Source organism: Electrona antarctica (genome assembly GCF_951216825.1).
Source record: "Electrona antarctica genome assembly, chromosome: 23".
In the NCBI taxonomy this organism is placed as follows: Eukaryota; Metazoa; Chordata; class Actinopteri; order Myctophiformes; family Myctophidae; genus Electrona; species Electrona antarctica.
The window spans coordinates 27,962,378-27,982,359 of NC_136804.1; the positions used below are offsets into that span (position 1 = coordinate 27,962,378).

At 42.1% G+C, this 19,982-nt stretch overlaps 3 protein-coding genes across 5 annotated transcripts in view; all 3 read left to right on the forward strand.

Moving 5' to 3' along the window:
• The first annotated feature begins 401 nt into the window (after positions 1–401).
• On the forward strand, positions 402–4,755 carry ndufa5 (NADH:ubiquinone oxidoreductase subunit A5). Its single transcript, XM_079493856.1, has 5 exons — positions 402–642; positions 1,495–1,539; positions 2,103–2,219; positions 3,157–3,222; positions 4,558–4,755. Exons 1-5 carry the CDS (start codon positions 622–624, stop codon positions 4,657–4,659), a joined length of 351 nt encoding a protein of 116 aa, XP_079349982.1. The 5' UTR covers positions 402–621; the 3' UTR covers positions 4,660–4,755.
• Positions 4,756–5,514: 759 nt separating this feature from the next.
• Positions 5,515–5,961, forward strand: LOC306916180 (endothelial differentiation-related factor 1 homolog; the record flags this gene model as incomplete). The annotated part of the gene is made up of 1 exon (XM_079493982.1): positions 5,515–5,961. The coding sequence occupies one exon, from the start codon at positions 5,515–5,517 to the stop codon at positions 5,959–5,961; it is 447 nt and encodes a 148-aa protein (XP_079350108.1).
• Positions 5,962–6,999: 1,038 nt separating this feature from the next.
• The window catches only part of cog5 (component of oligomeric golgi complex 5), a 119,675-nt gene continuing 106,692 nt past the window's right edge, over positions 7,000–19,982 (forward strand). For 2 of the 3 annotated variants that reach the window (XM_079494829.1, XM_079494830.1), the window contains exons 1-5: positions 7,000–7,117; positions 10,938–11,077; positions 12,789–12,846; positions 13,971–14,025; positions 14,984–15,053. In XM_079494829.1, coding sequence (XP_079350955.1) covers positions 7,072–7,117; positions 10,938–11,077; positions 12,789–12,846; positions 13,971–14,025; positions 14,984–15,053 — 369 coding nt within the window. In that variant the 5' untranslated portion in view covers positions 7,000–7,071. Of the gene's footprint in view, positions 7,118–7,232; positions 7,366–10,937; positions 11,078–12,788; positions 12,847–13,970; positions 14,026–14,983; positions 15,054–19,982 lie in introns of those variants that run through there. The other variant, XM_079494831.1, reaches the window with a different exon arrangement.

Here is a 19,982-nt window from a genome sequence, read left to right on the forward strand (position 1 = left end):
AGGCACTGTAATCTAAGATTAAACTGATGACGATCTCCATAATCGACAATCTCCAAGACTCCATCTTAAAATTCCAGAATTCAGAACCCTCCGTTCTAAACCTGGTAGCCTAGTTGCCCATACAACCTTAATCACATAATTAATTAAGCAGGTGGACATGATGCTAAGCCCCTCTTGCTATAGTGTTTGTTCAACAGGTGGCCCCTAATTTCTCCAGCTCTTCGAGACTGATACACGATGAGTATTTGCCTGGGTTGCCAATTTCCATTCATCAATCATCAGCCTTAAATAAATGTTTTCACTTCAATTTTTCTCCAAGAATCTCCTGTTTACACACTTCAGTCCAGTTGGTGGCGGTATTTCACCGAAGAACATTCATGTCAGCCTCTTCAACTAATCACCTTGTGGACCACTCAGTTCAGTTCAAGTTCTGATATATTAGGACACCACCCTTGGCTTGGACAACCGGTCAATACTTTGATATTTTTTATTATAGATCGGCTGTTTAATAGCCAAAATAAAATAGCCTATTATTTTGGGCTTTAGTCGTGACTCGTGCGACGAAGTCTATGCAGAGTTGCAGACGTCATATTGAGGGGCCGGAACAAGTGGACATCAGTGATGGCTGGATTACTAAAGAAGGTACATATGGAGGTCATGCTATTGTTTTGTTTTATACACTGTACGTATGCGTATTGTCAATACAGTCGTGTAAACTAAACTGATTCTGTGTGATAATCATAGGGTCATATATCATTAATTTATTGGTAATCTGAAAGCAAATCGGCGCAGGTCGTGTTAGCTGATATGCTAGCACTAGCTAAAGATAAACAACATCTTTCACTGTTAATTTTGGCTTCACTTAAAATAATAATACAAAAAAAACAGGTTGCACAATTGTGCAAATCGTCGTGGATAATGGCAAAACTTTTATAAAAATGTAATGTATTACGAATTTAATAGAATGGTGCTTTCTTGCCATAACTGTCAGTGTTTATGTTCTATTGTGCATAAACGGCGTCTGAAGGCTTTTGGCTGGCCATTTTAGGCTAATGGGCAGCTATTATATAATTTTTGAAGTCCAAACTGCTGCCTGAATTGATTTATCCACACTCACAAATCCAGGTTGACCTACAGCCTGTATCTTAGCCCCAGTATGTTCCCTTGGCACTACGCTCATTCTGTAGCTCGGAACTACAGAATAAGCGTAGGGAGAGGGCAATATGGGGCTACCTGTATCTGAGCTGTGACAACAGACTCTGTGAGCTTGCCTTGTAGATCTTCCATCTCCACTACTTTTTGAGAATGTTTGAAAATATGCAAAACCCCAAGGCCCAAATGCCAAACAGAAATGGAATTTTTATTCATGCTCCAGTCCAGTGTTCAACTTAAACAACAGAAACGCAATGAAATTGATAATCGCAATTATTCAACTTGTGTTGAGTTTTGAAGTTGTTTAACTCTAAATGTTTGTCTTCTCTGCTTCCTTTTTAGACCACAGGTCTGGTGGGCCTGGCCGTGTCCCAGAATCCTCATGAGGTAAGAAAGCACTCCCAGTGAATACAGTCTCCCCAAAATGCAGGACCCCTTAAGACCTGGAAACGCATCCATGTCACTTTAGCTTAATAACCACTTTATTACAATCATTATTTTATGCTTTAGCTATTGAAAAATAGCAGATATACAAGCTCATAGCGCGTCACTGGGTGCCGCGGTATGAACTTTTGATCTGCTATTTTTTTTAAATCGTGAAAACGTATGCAAATCTTAACTCAAATCTTTGCTTCTGGGAGGTCCCTGGAACAAAATATTTTGACAAGGGGGTCGGCGGCCAAATTTATATAATTCTAAGGGTTCTTGACAACTGTTGCACCTCTAATGATGCTATTTATTGATGCAGCGCAAAAGAAAGGGGCACGTCAACTTTTAAGTTAAACTGGAGCTAGGTTGGTTAATCTAGAACGTCTTGCATGCAAATTAACAATGTACTGAGCCCATTGTGCTCCTTGAATCTTTGCATGTTCAAACGTGGACCACAAGGTCTCCGATGTGAATACTTTGATCATTTTGGACACCTTCAACCATGTTTGTGTTCACCACAGCGCCTGAGGATTCTGTACACCAAGATCCTGACATCGTTGCAGACCATGCCTCAGGACGCCGCCTACAGAAAGTACACCGAACAGCTGGTCAACGATCGCTTCCAACTCGTCAAAACGGTACGTGCCAATGTCACACTAAGGAAAATAGTTAACGACTTACTTAAACCCTCTAGTCGAGACTTATTAGTACATCAGACCTGAATAAGCCTATCTCACAGAATTTCCCCGCCCCCCTAAATACGCCCCCTTTCGGGGTTAGTGGTGATAGCGTGACGTCACTCCATAGACGCTCCATGTTAACAGAGGTAATTTAAGAAGTCTACAACTTTTGTTTTCTCAAGGTAAGGTTTGTTCTATCTGTTCGACCTGATTTACCATCTTGTTTGCTTCATAATAATATTGGTCTGTCACATTTTTACATTAGAAAATGTACTTAGATTCTCCAGAGAAAAAAACGTGTAAATGCTCATGTTAAAGTCACCACTATTTACCGGAAGTGGGCGTGAAAAACGGGCTGTGAGATAGGCCTATTTGCTCTACTTTCTTCTACACACCAAATCGCTTCGCCGGTTACATTGCGATGCAAATGTGAGCTTGCAGATCAGGTTTTTTGGCTAATGCCCCCCCTTCCCTGAATATGGATGCAACAATCATTAATTTTATGGCCATCTTATAAATATACAAGGTCCACAATAAAGTACTGTGCTACAACAACGACAATAGCAATAATAAAAAAGAATATAATATATGTATATATATATACACTATAAATTGGCCCACATAAGTATCCACTTTAGACCGTGAAGCTCATAAATTCCCATGCTTTTTGTTCTTGCTTAATGTAAGTCGCTCTGGATTAAGAGCGTCTGCTAAATGCCTAAATTGTAAATTGTAAATTGTACAGAAATATCAATTAAAAACAATAAGGCAGACTGCGTTAGCCGTGCTTAGCGCACGCACCCTCCAGTTGATTGTTGGTAAAATCATTTCTGTTTGAGAGAGTTGAGTGAACAGATCAGATTGATCAATTAAGTCTCCTCTTATCTATTCAAAGGAGCATGACGTTGGGAAGCTGGAGCAGAAGATTAACTGTGGTCAGATCGAGGAGGTCATTTTCCAGGTAGGTCACTTCTCACTGACACCTCAACTGACATACTTTTGAACCTCACTTTAATTACTTAGGCCTTCTGCATGGCAGAAATACCTGATCTTCTATTGTCGCCATTTTTGTTTCCAGTATTTAACCCATTCTGGGTGGGAAGTGGGAACCCGTTTTGGTGTTTTAAGCATTATGTTATGCTTTAGCTGTTGAAAAATAGCAGATCTACAAGCTCATAGATGAACTCTATGAACTTGTAGGTCTGCTATTTTTGAAAATCGTGAAAATGTGGCGCAAATCTTTGAATATATATATTCTTTCAGAGCGAACGATTTTAACTCAAATCTTTGCTTCTACATAACTACATAATTTGAGATGGGGGTTGGTTGCCAAATACATATAATTCTAGGGGTCCTTGAAATGAAATAGTTTGAGAACCACTGACATAGAAACAGGTTTTTTAGAAGGCATTTGTAGAATCGTCCTCGGGTCTAAATGGGTTAATACCTGAGGCCGATTATACAAATGCCTTCTAACCCAGTAGTTCTCAAACTTTTTGATTTGTCACACGCGTTACCGCAGTGAAATTTGTTCTCCGCATTTGACCCATCTCTTGGAGCAGTGAGCCGCAGCCAAGGAGCGGTGAGCTGCAGCCGTGCCGCGCTCGGGAATCATTTGTAGATTAGTAGATTTGACCCCCCAATCCAACCCTTTGATGCTGAGTGCCAAACAGGGAGGCATTGGGTCCCGTTTTTACAGTCTTTGGTATGACCCAGCCGGGGATCGAACCCCGACCTCCCAGTTTCGGGGCGGACACTCTAACCACAAGGCCACTGTCTGGTGGTCGTACCTGGTGTCAAGGACACCCACATTTATATATTTGGCCACAGACCCTTCTATCTGAAAATGTTTTGTGCCAGGCACCACCAGAAGACTTTTGTGTTAAAAAAAAACACTTTCAAGATTTTTCAAAAAATAGCAGATGTACAAGCTCGCTAAAATCTAAAAAGACACGTATGCTATACGGAAATACCTGAAGAGATTGTCTTTCCACAATTCAGTGTTTAACCCATTTTGGGTTAAAGGGAACACCTTTTGGTGTTAGCATTATGTTATGCTTTAGCTATTGAAAAATAGCAGATCTACAAGCTCACAGAGTGGCGCGCTACGAGCTTGTAGGTCTGCTATTTTTGAAAAATCGAAGAACGACTGACATAGAAAGATAGCTTTTTCAGAAAACTGTCAGGATGTAGAAGACATTTTTAGAATCTGATCTCAGGTCAAAATGGGTTAAAATATAAATATGTAAACTGTATGTAATCAAGCCCTTTTTCCTATTGTGTCCTCCCTTTGCAGGCAGAGTGTGAGCTATCTCTGTCCAGAAAGATGTCGGAGTGGAAGCCGTGGGAACCACTCATCGAAGAACCCCCTACCAACCAGTGGAAATGGCCCATCTAAACTGATATTATTTATTGTAATATTATATATGTTCACATCTGTGTTAGATCCATGCCATACTTATAAATAAATGTACAAATATACATACAATAAGAATTCATTTTGTATGGTCTTCATTTAAAAATCAAAAGAAAACAACGTTTCCTGATATGTTGTATGGCTGTTATTTACATGTTTACAACAATACAACCAGAGGTCTACTAGAATAATACAATTTGGCACATTTTACGACATATTGGATTCCAAATTAGATTCTTAAAGGACAATCCTGTTTTGAACGACTGGATATGGTTAAATGATTCATTCGCCAAATGGATGTCCAATGATAGATTGTGATGACTTTTTAATCATGTTTTGGTAACATGTTTATGCCTTACACAGTCTATGGTTTATGCCAAGAACTCACATGCACACATTTATTGGTGTTTGTCTTGTTGATGCCCATGAGGAGATGTGACACAAATGTTTGCATACACAGAGAGTGGAAGCTACTTTTTATGAAGGTGTCCTCAGAGTCCTCCCTGATATTTTGCATCTCCTATCTGTAAATCAGTGTCGACAACAGAAAATACACAGCTGTGCGGTGTTCGCTTCCTAACCTCATTTAATTAACCTTGGTGCACACTGCACAGTAGCAGTTTGAAGTATCCATTTTGTGTGGAGGTATGTCTTCAATGTCATCAATGATTACTCATGCACTATGATGTCATTACACTACAGTGATGTCACAGTGATGCAAAGTGGGCCTTTATAACTATAACTAATGGGTGGATTTTCTAAAAATACATTTCTGTGGCAGAATACTCTATTTAGCCTCAGCCATTGTTACACAGTTCTTATTGAATAACGTGGAAAATGTCAGAATCCGACTGGGACACCGTGACCGTCTTGAGGAAGAAAAGGACGGCTGGTTCCGCCAAATCCAAGGAGGCCGTTACCGCCGCTCAAAGACGCGGGCAGGAAATCGAGACAACAATGAAATGGGCTGCCGGGCAGAACAAGCAGCACGTCGTGACCAGGACCACTGCAACCACCTTGGACGGCGAGACGGAAGAACTGCGTCACGCCAAGGTTCCCCTGGAGGTGGGCAAGGTCATCCAGCGGGGAAGACAGGAGAAAGGCCTGTCCCAGAAGGACCTCAGCACTAGAATCAACGAGAAGCCTCAGGTCATTGCTGAATATGAAAGTGGGAAAGCAATTCCAAACAACCAGGTCATGGGTAAGATTGAACGAGTCATTGGGCTGAAACTGCGTGGGAAAGACATTGGCCAACCTTTAGACCCAATTAAATCCAAGAAGTAAAGCTGCCCTCCACCCCCCTCACCATTTTTACCTGAACCCATTTAAAGGTGTTTTCACAATGCATGAGGATGTCTGTGTGGCACTGGCATCTTGTACAGGACACTCCAGTCCTGGCGAGCCAGCTGTCCACTTTTTTCCTGACAGGCAGGAAAAGTGTTTTTTTTTGCGTGCTAGCTGCTCCAACATTTGCCCAGCTGTTTTCTTCTATCCAGCATGAGAATTGCCCATATGGTCATGTGCTGTGCATATGGGACCGACCGACTTCAAACCTTAATAAACTTAACCACTAATTAACTCATCATAGGCACCGCTCACTCCACACTGAGTGTGATTTTTTTTTTTTAAATAATTTATTATTATAGGCCTACATGATAAGGGAAGAACACGACCTTTCAGCAGTCTGCTGTCACCCAGGCGGATATGTTGATCTGACCCCCCATTCCAAAGCGCCGCTCGCCCAGCAGTCTGCTGTCACCCAGGCGGAGCCGTGGATATGTTGATCTGACCCCCCATTCCAAAGCGCCAGCGCTCGCCCAGCAGTCTGCTGTCACCCAGGCGGATATGTTGATCTGACCCCCCATTCCAAAGCGCCAGCACTCGCCAAGCAGACCTCGCCCTTTAGGGGTGGAGGTCGCTTCTCGCCCTCAGGCGTCTTACTGGTAATTAGGCTACAAAACATAATCTAGGCTACTACATTAATCATTTATTAAGCCCTATTTTATTTCTTATTTTTCGTATAGCCTATTAAAAAATAGCCAATCTACTAAACACTCACAAGGTTTAAATACAGGACTTTTACTACTTTTACTTAAGTTAAAAAACAAATATGTAGGCCTACATATAAAAAATGTGAGTATGTTAGTTTAGTTAGATCCTCCACCACTGAGATTGTTCACACTTGCTTTGGAAATGTAAACGCATGTTTTCTCATGCCAATGAAGTTCCTTTGAATTGAATTGAAGATTTTGCCGCACACTGTTTGAAATGTACCTCGACTCACAAGTCGATTCACCGTGATGTCCACCCATGTGATGTGTCCACCAGAGGGCGACAGAGACTGTGTCGCTGTCTCTCGTCGCATCTGTTGTGCGTCACTGATGAAGTGTCAACATGGAGGGGAGCGGAGAAGCTTACACGAATTCACTTCTGAAAGAAGGTAAAAAAAACAACTAAAACAAAGCTGAATTGTATTAGTATTTCAATCCCGTTTGAGCATCGTGTTATGATCGTACACACGTGCATGTTGTTTGCTCATTAATTCCGCGAAATGCGTCATTAATTGAATTTGAAGCCGCAGCAGTAGTTGTCGTATGAGGAGGATGTATGAGGCACTGTGTTGAAGCATCCAGGAACCGATTACAACAATGTATACGTAGCTGCCTGCAGTGCTTTGTTAAACATACGGTAGTAAAACAATAATTATATAAATATGAAACGTATACATGTAATTATAGGTAGTGTACGTGATATTTCCATTTATCTGTCAGCTTCAGTTTTATATTGACTTCTTTCATCACTTCGAATTTCACTTTATTTATTTTTAAATCCTGTATACTGTGTGAGTTCTAGCTCTCACAACAAATGCTATCAGAATATACAGCTATTTAACATCTATTTTAAAGTAATAGTACATTACGTTGCCCTTAGCTGCAATTTGCAACTCTAGATTTATAAGTGGTGCAACGACTTCATTAAGTAGCTTTGTGTGTCCGTGGGTGGCTGGGTCTGTCCGAGCACGAAAATAGCATTTGGTTGGTTTTCACAACCAAGTATCACTGTTGCACAGCCTAACACACACACACACACACACACACATGGACGTGTTCCTGTGGGTCTGGAAGTTTCGGGGACTCCCACACAGAGTTGCACCACATACTTCACACAGGCGGCTGTGGCTCAGGAGGTAGAGCAGGTCGTCCAATGATCCCTGGGTCGGCAGTTCGAATCCCGGCTCCTCCTGTCCACATGTCGAAGTATCCTTGGGCAAGACACTGAACCCTACATTGCCTCCAATGAGTCGGTCGTGTAAGCTTGCCACCATTGGTGTGTGAATGTGGGAAGTGAGGACCAAGGGGGCAGGCAGGCTTTCCAACGTTGAAGCTCTCCTCCCTAGTGGTAGGAGGAGGGACTACAGGCGGACCCGTGGATTCATGACCGGGAAACCCCGTGCAGCTGGGCTTTAACATTGAGCGCTCGGTTGCACTTCCGCATTTGACCACCAAAATTTGGTGGTCAAATGCGGAAGTAGACGTTCTCAGACGGTACTTCCGGCAGTCTTCCGGGTGCTTCAAAACGCCACTGAGCAACTTCCACTGACATGAATAGCTGGGGGGCGGAGCTTCGCGCCAGTTCAGTCTCTATTATATATATACTCTATGGTGAGGACGCTGGCGTCGACTGTTCGCCGCTTCACCTCCCAATGTATGAATGAATGAACCATTGTAAAGCGCTTTGAGCACTTGGAAAAGCGCTATAAAAATTCATCATTATTATAGGTGTGATCTTTTTAATAATGTGATCAATCTAGAGTTGCAATACCCTCCATTGACTCCCCACTTATCCAAATTGCTTTTGCGATCTGCTTGTATTAAACGACGTTAAACTCACCAACATTTCATCTGCAAAGCGTTTGTTTCATAAAAATCCACCGTAGACATGTTATGAGCTTTCTGTCAAGAAATTCTGTGCAGGAGTGTTGGAGTTTGGAAGCACTCGTCAAAGTCACTGAATGGCCCTGCATACCACCTGTTTCGCATTTGCACATAATGCAGGAGGCAGCAGCACGATCCGTTAATAAAAACGAGTGCTTCCAAACTCCAACACTTGGAAAAGAAACACCTGCACAGAATTTCGTAGCATAAAGTAGCTCATAACATGTCTACGGTGGATTTTTAATATGAAACAAACGCTTTGCAGATTGAAAGGACAATTCAAGCTTTCCCTACAGCTGCAATGTTGGTGAGTTTAACGTTGTTTAATACAAGCAGATCGCAAAAGCAATTTGGATGAGTGGGGACTCAATGGAGGGTATTGCAACTCTAGATTCTGACGTAATGAAATCACACCCGTGTGAACTGGGTGACCATAGCAACCATGCTCATTTTTTGGCACAGACAGACAGACAGACACGTAAACTAACAAAGCCGGTTGTAGGAGTGGTTTACACCACTCAAAAATCTAGAGTTGCAAATTGCGGCTACTTTGCCCTGTGCTGCTTACATAACAAAACTATTATGTGGGCCATCAGCATAATATGCCTTTCATGTGGAAGGTTGTGGGTTCAAACCAACCTAGTCCTAGAATGTCTGTGATCTTACATACATTTAATGTATTCCAAATACACTGCAATAGATCTGTCCCATCCCTCTGCAGTTAGCAGACCGACATGCATGAGCTCCGTCAGATATTGTCCTAGTTTCATATCCATTCGAATGTTCTGGCATAAAATGTGTGTTTAGTAAAATATCTCCACTTTTCCATGATGAGCTGCACACGGACAAGGGGCCCGCCATGAGTGCAGATCTGAACATATCAAAACTTCCTTTGGGAAGCACAAATGTATGGGGCACAATTGGCAGGTGGTGTGATTAATTACCCCGAAGCAAAATCACAACACACCTGGTCAATTGTGTTCCCCATACATTTCTGCTTCCAAAACATTGACTGTTCCCATTTACAAAGTTCAGTGTTCAGTCCAGCAGTCATTGCCTCGTCGCTGACAGGGTATGGGCACATCTAAGATTCCATGCGCGGCCAAAGGAAGCTGACTCCCGGCGTCTTTTCCGTTTTTTAGACAGCTGGTGGATGGAAAAGAAGCTCCACCCATGCGGCAGGTTGCCGCGTCGGCCAGATTCCCGGAAAAGCTTGCCCCAGCGGCAACCTGCTGCGTGGGTGGAATCTAAAGTGTGCCCAGGCTGACAGAGAATGTTGTCTGTGTGAATCTCATGGAAAGGTGGAGCTATTTTACTAAACGCAAGTTTTCTGCCAGAACTTGAGGACAATATCTGACTCCAAGTCTTAGGAATGAATTATTGGGTGAGTACACAAGCAGTGCGGAGCAGATTTATGCAGCGCATGTCAGTCGGTCCACTAACCGCGTGGGGATGGGACCAATCTATGGCTGTGTATTTGGAATACATGAAATGTATGTAAGATCACAGACATAACGCCAAATCAAATGGGTTCAGATCTGAGCCAAGGCTCCTCCTGAAGCCTGTCCTGGATGGGAGTTTCTGGACATCAAAACAACCAGCAGACATGGTTGATCAGCCACTGCAGTGTGGTGGTGTTTACCTGCAGAAACGCTAGAGAATCTACACACCCCTTTTAGTAACTTTATTTAGGCCACTATTTACAAACGGCTAGTGTTTCTGCAGGTTGAAAACACCACCACACTACTCCAGTGGCTGATGACTGCTGGTATAGAGGGAAATTATGGATTTGTATTGTTTTGTTATGTTATGTAAACACAGGGCAAATATATTATACATATGATGCCTTTAGCAAAAGACAATTCACTTACTTCACTTTTAACAAGACTAGATTAGAGCTAATAAATCAGAATCTTTGTATGAATAATATGGTCCCTGTTACCAAGGATGCACAGTAGAATCTGGGAGCCTGGTCACGTGGTTAGGGGCAGAGAGCTGTTCTTAGTAGGGCAGGATAGCAGCTTTTGAGAGTAGGATTTCAGTAGCGACATAAAGTAGTCTCAATAATGTCTATCTTAATCTGCCTGTATCCTGACTTAGGCCCGGTCTTTATAGTCTTGGTGACATCTCTGTGACGTCACTGTGGTGACGTATCGCTGCCTCCCGTATCCGTGGCAACAGTCCCCTTAATAATAATAATAATAATAATAATCTGCTCTATTACCACCTGTGTCAGTTCAGTTGTGACAAAATGATAAAGTTTTATATTCTGAGAATCATCTACACATAACATGACTTTTTCCCCCCCCTACTTTCTTTTCGTAGAATGCTACGTAGATTTCTTGACGGAGGACTTTGACGTGAAGACTTACACCGCTCAGGCCATCCACCATGCTGTCATTGCTGAGCAGCTGGCGAAGCTGGCACAGGGGATCAGCCAGCTGGACAGGGAGCTACACAGCCAGGTACAGCCAGTGCAGTGGTGGAAAGTAACTAAGTACTTTTAAGGCTCATACATAGTCTGGATTTTCGGTGAGGAGGTGACCACCGAACTACAACATGACGTCACAAGCCGCGGTGAAGAGCAAACCACCGCCACCGCCCCAGCCCTTCTCTCTGTTTTTACTCACCACTGCTCAATGTTATTTCAGCTCCGGTGGTCAGCTCACCATCGAAAATCCAGACTATGAATGAGCCTTTACTTAAGTACTGTACTTAAGTACAATATTGAGGTATTTGTACTTTACTTGAGTATTTCCAATTTCCAGTACTTGTAACTTCTATTCCACTACATCTCGGAGACACAATTTGTACTTTTACTCCTCTACAATCATTTGAAAACTTAATTTACTAGTTACTTTGGAGTTACTTTAATTTTTTTCTTTTTTAAATGTTTTTTTTTTTTTGGCTTTCGCCTTTATTTTATATTTTTTTATGGAAGGACAGACAGTAGGCTGACAGGAAATGGGGAGAGAGATGGGGGGAAGACATGCAGTGAAGGCCGTCGGGATCGGGAGTCGAACCCGCGGCACACTGCCAGACTGGATTACCAGCCAAGGTGCCTGGACCATTGAGCCATGGCCCAGGTGGAGATTTTAATTTTGATTAGAAAACATACATTACCCATTTCAACCCTATACATTTCGGCCATTTGAAAATAGCCACATTGTGAGCTTGTAGATCAGCTATTTTCAATAGATTTTGTACACATTTTGAACTTGTGAAATGGGACATTCTGCAATATGAGTACTTTTACTTTTAGTACTTTAAGTACATTTTGATGCAGATACTTTTGTACTTTTACTCAAGTACATTTTCAATTCCGTACTTTTACTTGTAACAAAGTAGTTCTAAATTGCAGTATTGGTACTTTTACTTAAGTAAGTACTTTTTCCACTGCGCCAGTGTAGGGCCTGACACGTGCACAACACAACAATAGGCTTATTGACTGATGCAAGCTCACAATGCATTTCCAATGGGAGTCACATGGTTTGACACAACATTTGTGTTGTATGAGGGGGTGGGGGGCAGTCGAAACACAGCCGAAAGCCGTACAACACAAATGTTGTGTCAAACCATGTGACTTCCATTGGAAATGCATTGGGGCAAGATGTAAACAAACCCTTTCATACATCTAGCATGCATCAATGTTGTATGCTAGATGCGAAGGTGTGAGTCAGGCCTAGGGCTGGGCAATTAATTACGGAACTGCTGCCACCTCTCCATTCCTATTGAAATGCGTCGGCAGAATCCGCCCTCATACAGTGGGTAGAATATCTCTGCTGTCGGGGAGAAACCACTCGACTCCAAAATGTCAATTTTTCAGGAAATTAAAACAAATATTTTCGAACCCCGATCTCCCAGTCTCAGTCAGGGCGGACACTCTAACCACAAGTGAAGGCCACTGAGCTGGTTGTTATGCATGCAATGATCGATCTACAACGCTCTGTAAGCTTGTAGATGGGCTATTTTCACTATAGAAAATAAATGATCATTCATTAATGTAATCGGCAGGGACACCTGTGACACTTGCATAAATTGTTCATTTAATTTTAAAGTAATCGTTTGCATTAAGTGTTAAAAACATTTAGTTACTATTTCGCTTTTTCATTATTCACTAATATGTAATGTATTTAATATAATTGATTTTGAAATTGTGCTCGTACTGCTGCCCAGGTGGTGGCCAGACATGAAGACTTACTGGCTCAAGCAACTGGGATAGAGTCTCTTGAAGGTAAAGCATGATTCTACCACCATCATACAGGACTACGTTTTACTTTTATGTCTGGTAGTGGCAACTGGCAACATCACTGTCAGGCTGTTGCACGTCTCAGGACTGACCACAAGAGGGAGCTAGTATATTAAAGTAAGAACCACACAAATTAAACAGCATCTCTTGTTAACCACTTCCTCGATGCTGAGGTCCAAATTATGTCCAGAATACAGAGGGCTGCAACATGGGGAGTCAGCTGTTCTTTTTTGTTTTTGCACAGATAGTGTTGTTACTGCTCTTTCAACAATTATTATTATTATTATTATTATTATTATTATTATAGCACCGGTTAATTCTGGAATGATGCAAGTCAGGAATTATGCTAATTTGGAACGCATGACCTGGTTATGCAATATATCTACTACTGTACCGGTTGTCAGAGTGTGTCGGTGTCCCTTTTATGCCCAATATGGAGACTGCCACATGTATGGCCATATGGATATGCTGGATCTGTCTGTCCGTGTCCCTTTTTTGCCCAATGCCCATATATGGAGATCCTGATATACTGATGTCTTCAGTATATGGCCACATACAGTACATGGGCATATAGTATTATGGCCATATATATCAAGTTTCAATTTTATTGGTCATTTAAAATAAACACATATACAATGTATTCAGGGTATTTTTTTTTTGTTGACCAAAAGGGAGTGTTTGGCAGAAGCCTCAGCTTATAATGCCAGCCCTTTTAATATTCAACATAGCTATAAAGGATGAAAAATACAAACAAAAAACAAGACAAAAACAAAACAAGCATAACAAAACAAAAACAAGACAAACAAAAACAAAACATACGAACAAAAAATCGAAAAAGGACAAAGAAAAAATCGGTTGTATCAGCGGTTCTGCAGGCTTGAGATGTGCCTGGGACGGACGGACAGACAGACAGATGGACAGACACATGAGACCTATGATTCCCAAGGAGGCAGAATCCAATGCAAAAACAATTGAGGAGGGAGACCGCTGCTGTAGTGTACAATGGAGAATAATTCTTGTTCATGGCTCACATGCCCATCATAAGCATGCTTGTGTTCGAGGTTCAAAACACGCGTTCAGAGATGTTTTCCTCTCGTTGTGTCTGACAGGTGTCCTACAGATGATGCAGACGAGGATCAGCGCGCTGCAGGGAGCCGTTGACAGGTGACCATGTGACTCCGTAGCCCAGAGAGACAGAATGCTGTCGGCTCTTGCATAGTCATTATCTCAACATCTCGACTCACATTATGTGGATGTGTGGCCATTTAAGCCTTTAAGACCTGGGGCCGATTCTACAAATGACTTTTAAATCGGTACTTCTCATGCTTTCAAGATTTTGGTTTTTGTATTAGTATATATCTCTGCTATTTTTGAATAGCCCAACGCAAAAAATCTAAAATTACACAGTTTCTTTCCCGGTTTTAATGGGTTATAATCTAACCCGTTACAACTGGGAAAGCATCCGTGATCTAACCGTTGGATCAAAAAACAAAATGCATAAACCCCTTTTCTTTCACTGTTTTCCCATTTCGTTGTTGTGCACAACATAGAAAAGGCTTTGAATTGTAATTGTTCAGAACCTGAAGCTTCCCAAAACCTGTGAAGTTCTGTGATTGATATAGACAAAAGAAAAAAATTGAAGTTATGGATTCCCAGAGCTAAGGGTTACACCCATTTTGGGCAGGAACCCCTTTTGGTGTTTCAAGCATTACGTTATACTTTAGCTATTGAAAAATAGCAGATCTACAGCTTCTGAGGGTTCCCTGAAACAACATATTTTCAGATGGTGGCCAATTACATATAATTGTTGGGGTCCTTGACATGAAATATTGAGCACCACTGATATAGAAACATACGTATTTCAGAAAACTGTCAGGATTTAGAAGATTTTTATTTTTTTTAATTTCGACGTCAGGCCTAAATGGGTTAAGTACCACCTCCTGAGCAGGGCCCACAGTTAGGATGTGAGAACCAGAACCTTATCAGAAAGCGAGCGATCAAAGAGGTTCTACCATTGAATATTTCACACAGCATGGAGGCATTGACGTCTTCTGATAATTACCTTTCAATGCCATGGGTCCTTATTGAAGCTCTCGCACAATCTCTTTGTGTTCTCACACAGGATAAGGACTAAGATTGTTGACCCTTACAACAAAATTGTGGCCAGGACTACCCAGCTCGCCAGACTGCAGGTATGGTAAATTCTAAGCCCCAACACACACAGATCTGGGCCATGCACCACGAAGCAGGATTTGGGGGTTTAGCGAGGTAACGGCTTATAATGGCCAAAATATGGACGCCAGGTTGAAAGTAGTTATATTTATAATAGGATTCAATTTTATAAAGCAGCCTTTCTTTAGTGACCATAATGCTGCCAAGAAATTCCGGGTTCTGCAACTTCAAATTGTGATACATGCCATAAGAATACACATCTGGGCCTGTCAATGGCCTGCCTGATTGCCCGCCCAATCTTTGTGTGTGCGCGTGTGTGTGCGCGCGCGTGTGTGTCTCTCTCGCCCCTGAATGCAGTGAGCGAGCGTCTGTGCAGAGCTTAATTGGTTCGACCTTGTTTTCCAAACGGCAAACATCTTAAAATGTAGTCTGCTATTTTGGGAAGTGTTGCGCGTGGAGGCAGATAAGTATTGATAGTGTGTCAAGCCTCTAATGTTGACTTGATTATATTCATCCGGACAGTTTTCAACATGTCTTGTCTGTTTTGACTTATCTTGTGAGGGCTTTTCAATTATTATATGATGATGATAATTTGGGAATCTACATCCTACATATACATCCTGTAACTATTGCTGAAATGCCTATATAAACCCATTTAGGCCTGATGTAAAAAAAAAAGAAAAGAAAAGTCTTCTAAATCCCGACAGTTAATGAAATACCTATGTTTCTGTATGGTGCTCAATATTTCATGTCAAGGACCCCAAAAATGATATGTAATTGGCCACCGACCACCATCTGAAAATATGTTCCAGGGACCCCCTCCCAGAAGCAAAGATTTGAGTTAAAAACGTTTGCTCTGAAAGAATATACATTCAAAGATTTGTGCCGCATTTGCATGATTTTTCAAAAATAGCAGACCTACAAGCTCATAGTGCGCCACTCGGTGGTGCGCTATGAGCTATTCTGCTATTTCTCAATAGCTAAATTATAACATGTTTAAAACACCAAAAGGGGTTCCCGCCCAAAACGGGTTAAGGTCAATTTATAACATTCCTTGTAGTGTTATGGGAATCATTTCATTTTGTCATTTTTCAATGTACAATAGGCACAGATCTGTTATTTTCAGTGAATCCCCCCCCCAGGATAGGAATGCTAGGGTTCAATTGGTTAAGGTAAAAATCACACCCGTGTGAACTGAGTGGTGTAAGGTTTTATATAGCATGATCAGCTGTGGTCTGACGTAATGTCTGACGTTAAAGATCTTTGTCTAGGTAGACTCGTCTTCTGATGTGATGATTTGTGACCATGAAGTTGATTCAGCTGGAGTTTTTGTCCGATGTGAGGTATTATATAAGGTAAGGTATTATATAGCCTGATCAGCTCTGATCTGACGTAATGAAATCACACCTGGATGTGATTTCACAACTGGCTTTTTTTGTGCAGAGAAAATGACCACGGTTGCTACGGTCATCCAGTTCACCCGGGTGTGATTTAATTACGTCAGAAATTATTTTGAACATAGCAACCATGGTCATTTTTTTATGCACACAAAAGCCAGTTGTAGGAGTGGTTTACACCACTCAAAAAAGCAAAAACAGTTCCTTTCACAGTACACAAAGATTTGTCGGCCCCCTTGTGGTAACACTGAGGACCCCCTATGGGTCCTCACACCCTCTAATCTACACAGTGTTTGTATTGATCCAGCACCTATTGTATTGACCATTGAGATGTGCATGTTTTTTGAGTGGTGCAACCACTCCAAGGAACAGCAATGTCCGTGTTAACCTATGTTTGTGTGTGACTATGTTTGTGTGTGACTATGTTTGTGACTCATGTGTGACTCATGAGTACCAGTAGGGGCGCTGTTGTGCCAGAAACAGAGAGAGAGATAGTGCTGCACTGTTTCCTGCTAATGAGAGAGAGAGAGAGAGATAGGGGAGGGAGGGGAGTTGCACCACTCAGTTCACACAGGTGATTTTTTTTTACAGTTCACACGGGTGTGATTTCTTTTTTTACAGTTCACACGGGTGTGATTTCTTTTTTTTACAGTTCACACGGGTGTGATTTTTTTTTAATGGCTTATTTGCAGTGATATTATAAGCCTATTAATGTATGCCTTCACTCAGTGTGGTTTTTGGCCAGCATTATTTGGCAGCTGCGGCTGTGTTCCTTTTTGCATGGATTATGTGTTCGAATTGTTCCTCTTTTTTGTCTAATGTTATAGCTGGCTCCTCATTTGTGAAATACGCCGCTTTGCTGGCAGTAGAATTAGAGTTCTCATCTCTCTCTCTCTCTCTCTCTCTCTCTCTCTCTTTTCATTTATATTGTCTTAATGGCTTATTTGCAGTGATATTATAAGCCTATTAATGTATGCCTTCACTCAGTGTGGTTTTTGGCCAGCATTATTTGGCAGCTGCGGCTGTGTTCCTTTTTGCATGGATTATGTGTTCGAATTGTTCCTCTTTTTTGTCTAATGTTATAGCGCTGGCTCCTCATTTGTGAAATACGCCGCTTTGCTGGCAGTAGAATTGTCCATTTTTGCTCATTGTTCATATGCAACAAACTTGTCTCTTTGTATGTGAATGTGCTCATACTGTAGCATCATTGGGGAAGTCCTGGGCTGAATAAAGCTCATGGATTAGAGTTCTCATCTCTCTCTCCCTCTCTCTCTCTCTCTCTCTCTCTCTCTCTCTCTCTCTCTCTCTCTCTCTCTCTTTTCATTTATATTGTCTTAAGACTTCTTTGAAATACAACTGGGTAGGGAAGATACTCTCAGGTGCCCATCTCTCTAGGCTGTCCTCAGACGAGCCCTCCATCGTCGCTTCCAGTCATCTCGGTTCTCCATGCATCTGTGGCTCGTTGGTGCTTTGCGCTCCTGCGTCTTTCTCCTGAGTACATCCACTTATAATGTTAATGTCCTCCTCGTGACCGGTGGCGCCCGTGTGTGGCTGGCTGCTCTAATGGTGTCACAAACATGCTCTGAAACTGCACACGGCCCCAACCATCTGACCACTTCACTTCACTTAACCCATTCAGGCCTGACATCGAAATAAAAAAAACGTTCGCTCTGAAAGAATATATACCTATTCAAAGATTTGTGCCGCATTTTTACGATTTTTCAAAAATAGCAGACCTACAAGTTCATAGCGCGCCACTCGGTGGCGCGCTATGAGCTTGTAGATCTGCTATTTTTCAATAGCTAAAGTATAACAGAATGCTTGAAACGCCAAAAGGGGTTCCCGCTCAAAATGGGTTAACACGGCAAGCTAATTCTGCCGTGTTATAAGTGGTGCTTTCAAGACTTTCAAGGCTTTCAAGTGGGCCCTGATCAGGAAAACAGATTGAGAAACCCATACGGTTCCATCTATGACGATATCCATTGGCTGTTATTCAGGCCATGATATTTATTCTCCAGTCTGTATGACTGTCTCGTGTGTTTTATAGCACCTTGTCAGAGGCGACGTGTTCCATATAAGAGAATGTTAAGCTGTTGAGATAATCGCAATTATGTGGCATAGAAGTGTTCATACATTTTGAAAACAAATTCAAAAATAGTTGAACTAGATCGTCTATTTCCACATATTAAATAATGCATTATTTATTTAGATTTTCTTTTTTCTTCTTTTTTTTATCCCACAATTTTGCAACCCATTTCAATTATCTAATGTAATCCTGGGCGCTACACTTCCTCTGCCAACCTGGGGGGGAGCGGACTGACCTCATGCTTCCTTCTATGCATGAGGAGTCCAAGCTGCTTCTTTTCACCTGACAGGGGAGATTGCTACCTCCCCCTGGCCAGGGGCTGCGGGAGGTAGTTTAGAGACCAGGATTACTGCATGTTGTTTGTGAAGGTACACAGGGAGGGGACACGGGGAGAACATGCAAACTCCACACAGAAAGGCCCTTTCGTCAACCCCGCCTCGGGTATGGGCACTGATGAGTGCCCAGTGATGAGTGCCCAGTGCCCTCAGCGTTCCCAGCGGGAATCGAATTCTAGCTGTGAGGCGACAGCACTACCGACTGTGCCACCGTGCCCCTATTTATTATTTATTTGGATTCTTGGTCATATCTGCCCCGTTCAACTTCAGTTTATAAGGCCTAAAAGCTACACTATGACAATTAATCGTCAAGTAATATTTCATAATCGTGACAGCCCTAATAATCACACGAATAATAATCCATGCATGCACGCACGCTCACAACTTGAGAGAACAGTCACGCGAGCGCATGTGCAACTCCGTAGGAACGGTGCTGGCTTCTCTTGTTTGTGCAGCCGAGGGGAAGAGTGATTAAATATTGATAAAAAAAATGTGGTCTGGAAAAAGGTCACTGTGATTCTGCCACTCGCTCCCGGGCTGCTTGGTCTGTTCTGCAGGTTCCCACTGTGTGTGTGTGCGTGTGTGCGTGTGTGCGTGTGTGTGTGTGTGTGTGTGTGTGAGAGCGAGGGAGAGGGAGAGGGAGAGGGAGGGTGTCCCTTCAGCTCTTAGCTGTGCTTGCAGCTTTCCAGCCTGTGATAGAGCCAACTCTATGACTCAGCCAGTGCTCTCCTCTAGCAGGGTAACCATCGCTCATGCACCCCCTTCCTATGTCCCTGTGCACAGGGCTGGGAGGCTCTGGAAATCAACATCATTGTTTTTTTTTTTATATCAATGAATCGACGTGCATTTAAAAAAGAAAAATTGGCTAAATCGATTAGTCTGATTATTGAGAGAAAAAAAAACTTCATTACATTTACATTTGTTAAATTAAAGGACCTATAACGTAAAATTCAACTTTTTCAATTTCTTTTGTGTTTTTGGGGCTCCCATATGTGTTTTCTATCCCTACAAATAACCAATTTTGAACAATCAGGCTTTCATATCATATGGGAGTTTTAATGGAATTTGCTCTCAGGAACAGCTCAACTGATTTTGGCCTCATCGTGATGTCATCAATGTCACCCTACTTTG

What these genes read in the sequence shown, in the direction of transcription:
- ndufa5 (XM_079493856.1), top strand. Translation starts at nt 622, where the DNA reads ATGGCTGGATTACTAAAGAAG. An exon ending in GCTTCCAACTCGTCAAAACG is followed by an intron (nt 2,220 to 3,156) that starts GTACGTGCCAAT and finishes ATCTATTCAAAG; the next exon opens with GAGCATGACGTTGGGAAGCT. An exon ending in TCGAGGAGGTCATTTTCCAG is followed by an intron (nt 3,223 to 4,557) that starts GTAGGTCACTTC and finishes CTCCCTTTGCAG; the next exon opens with GCAGAGTGTGAGCTATCTCT.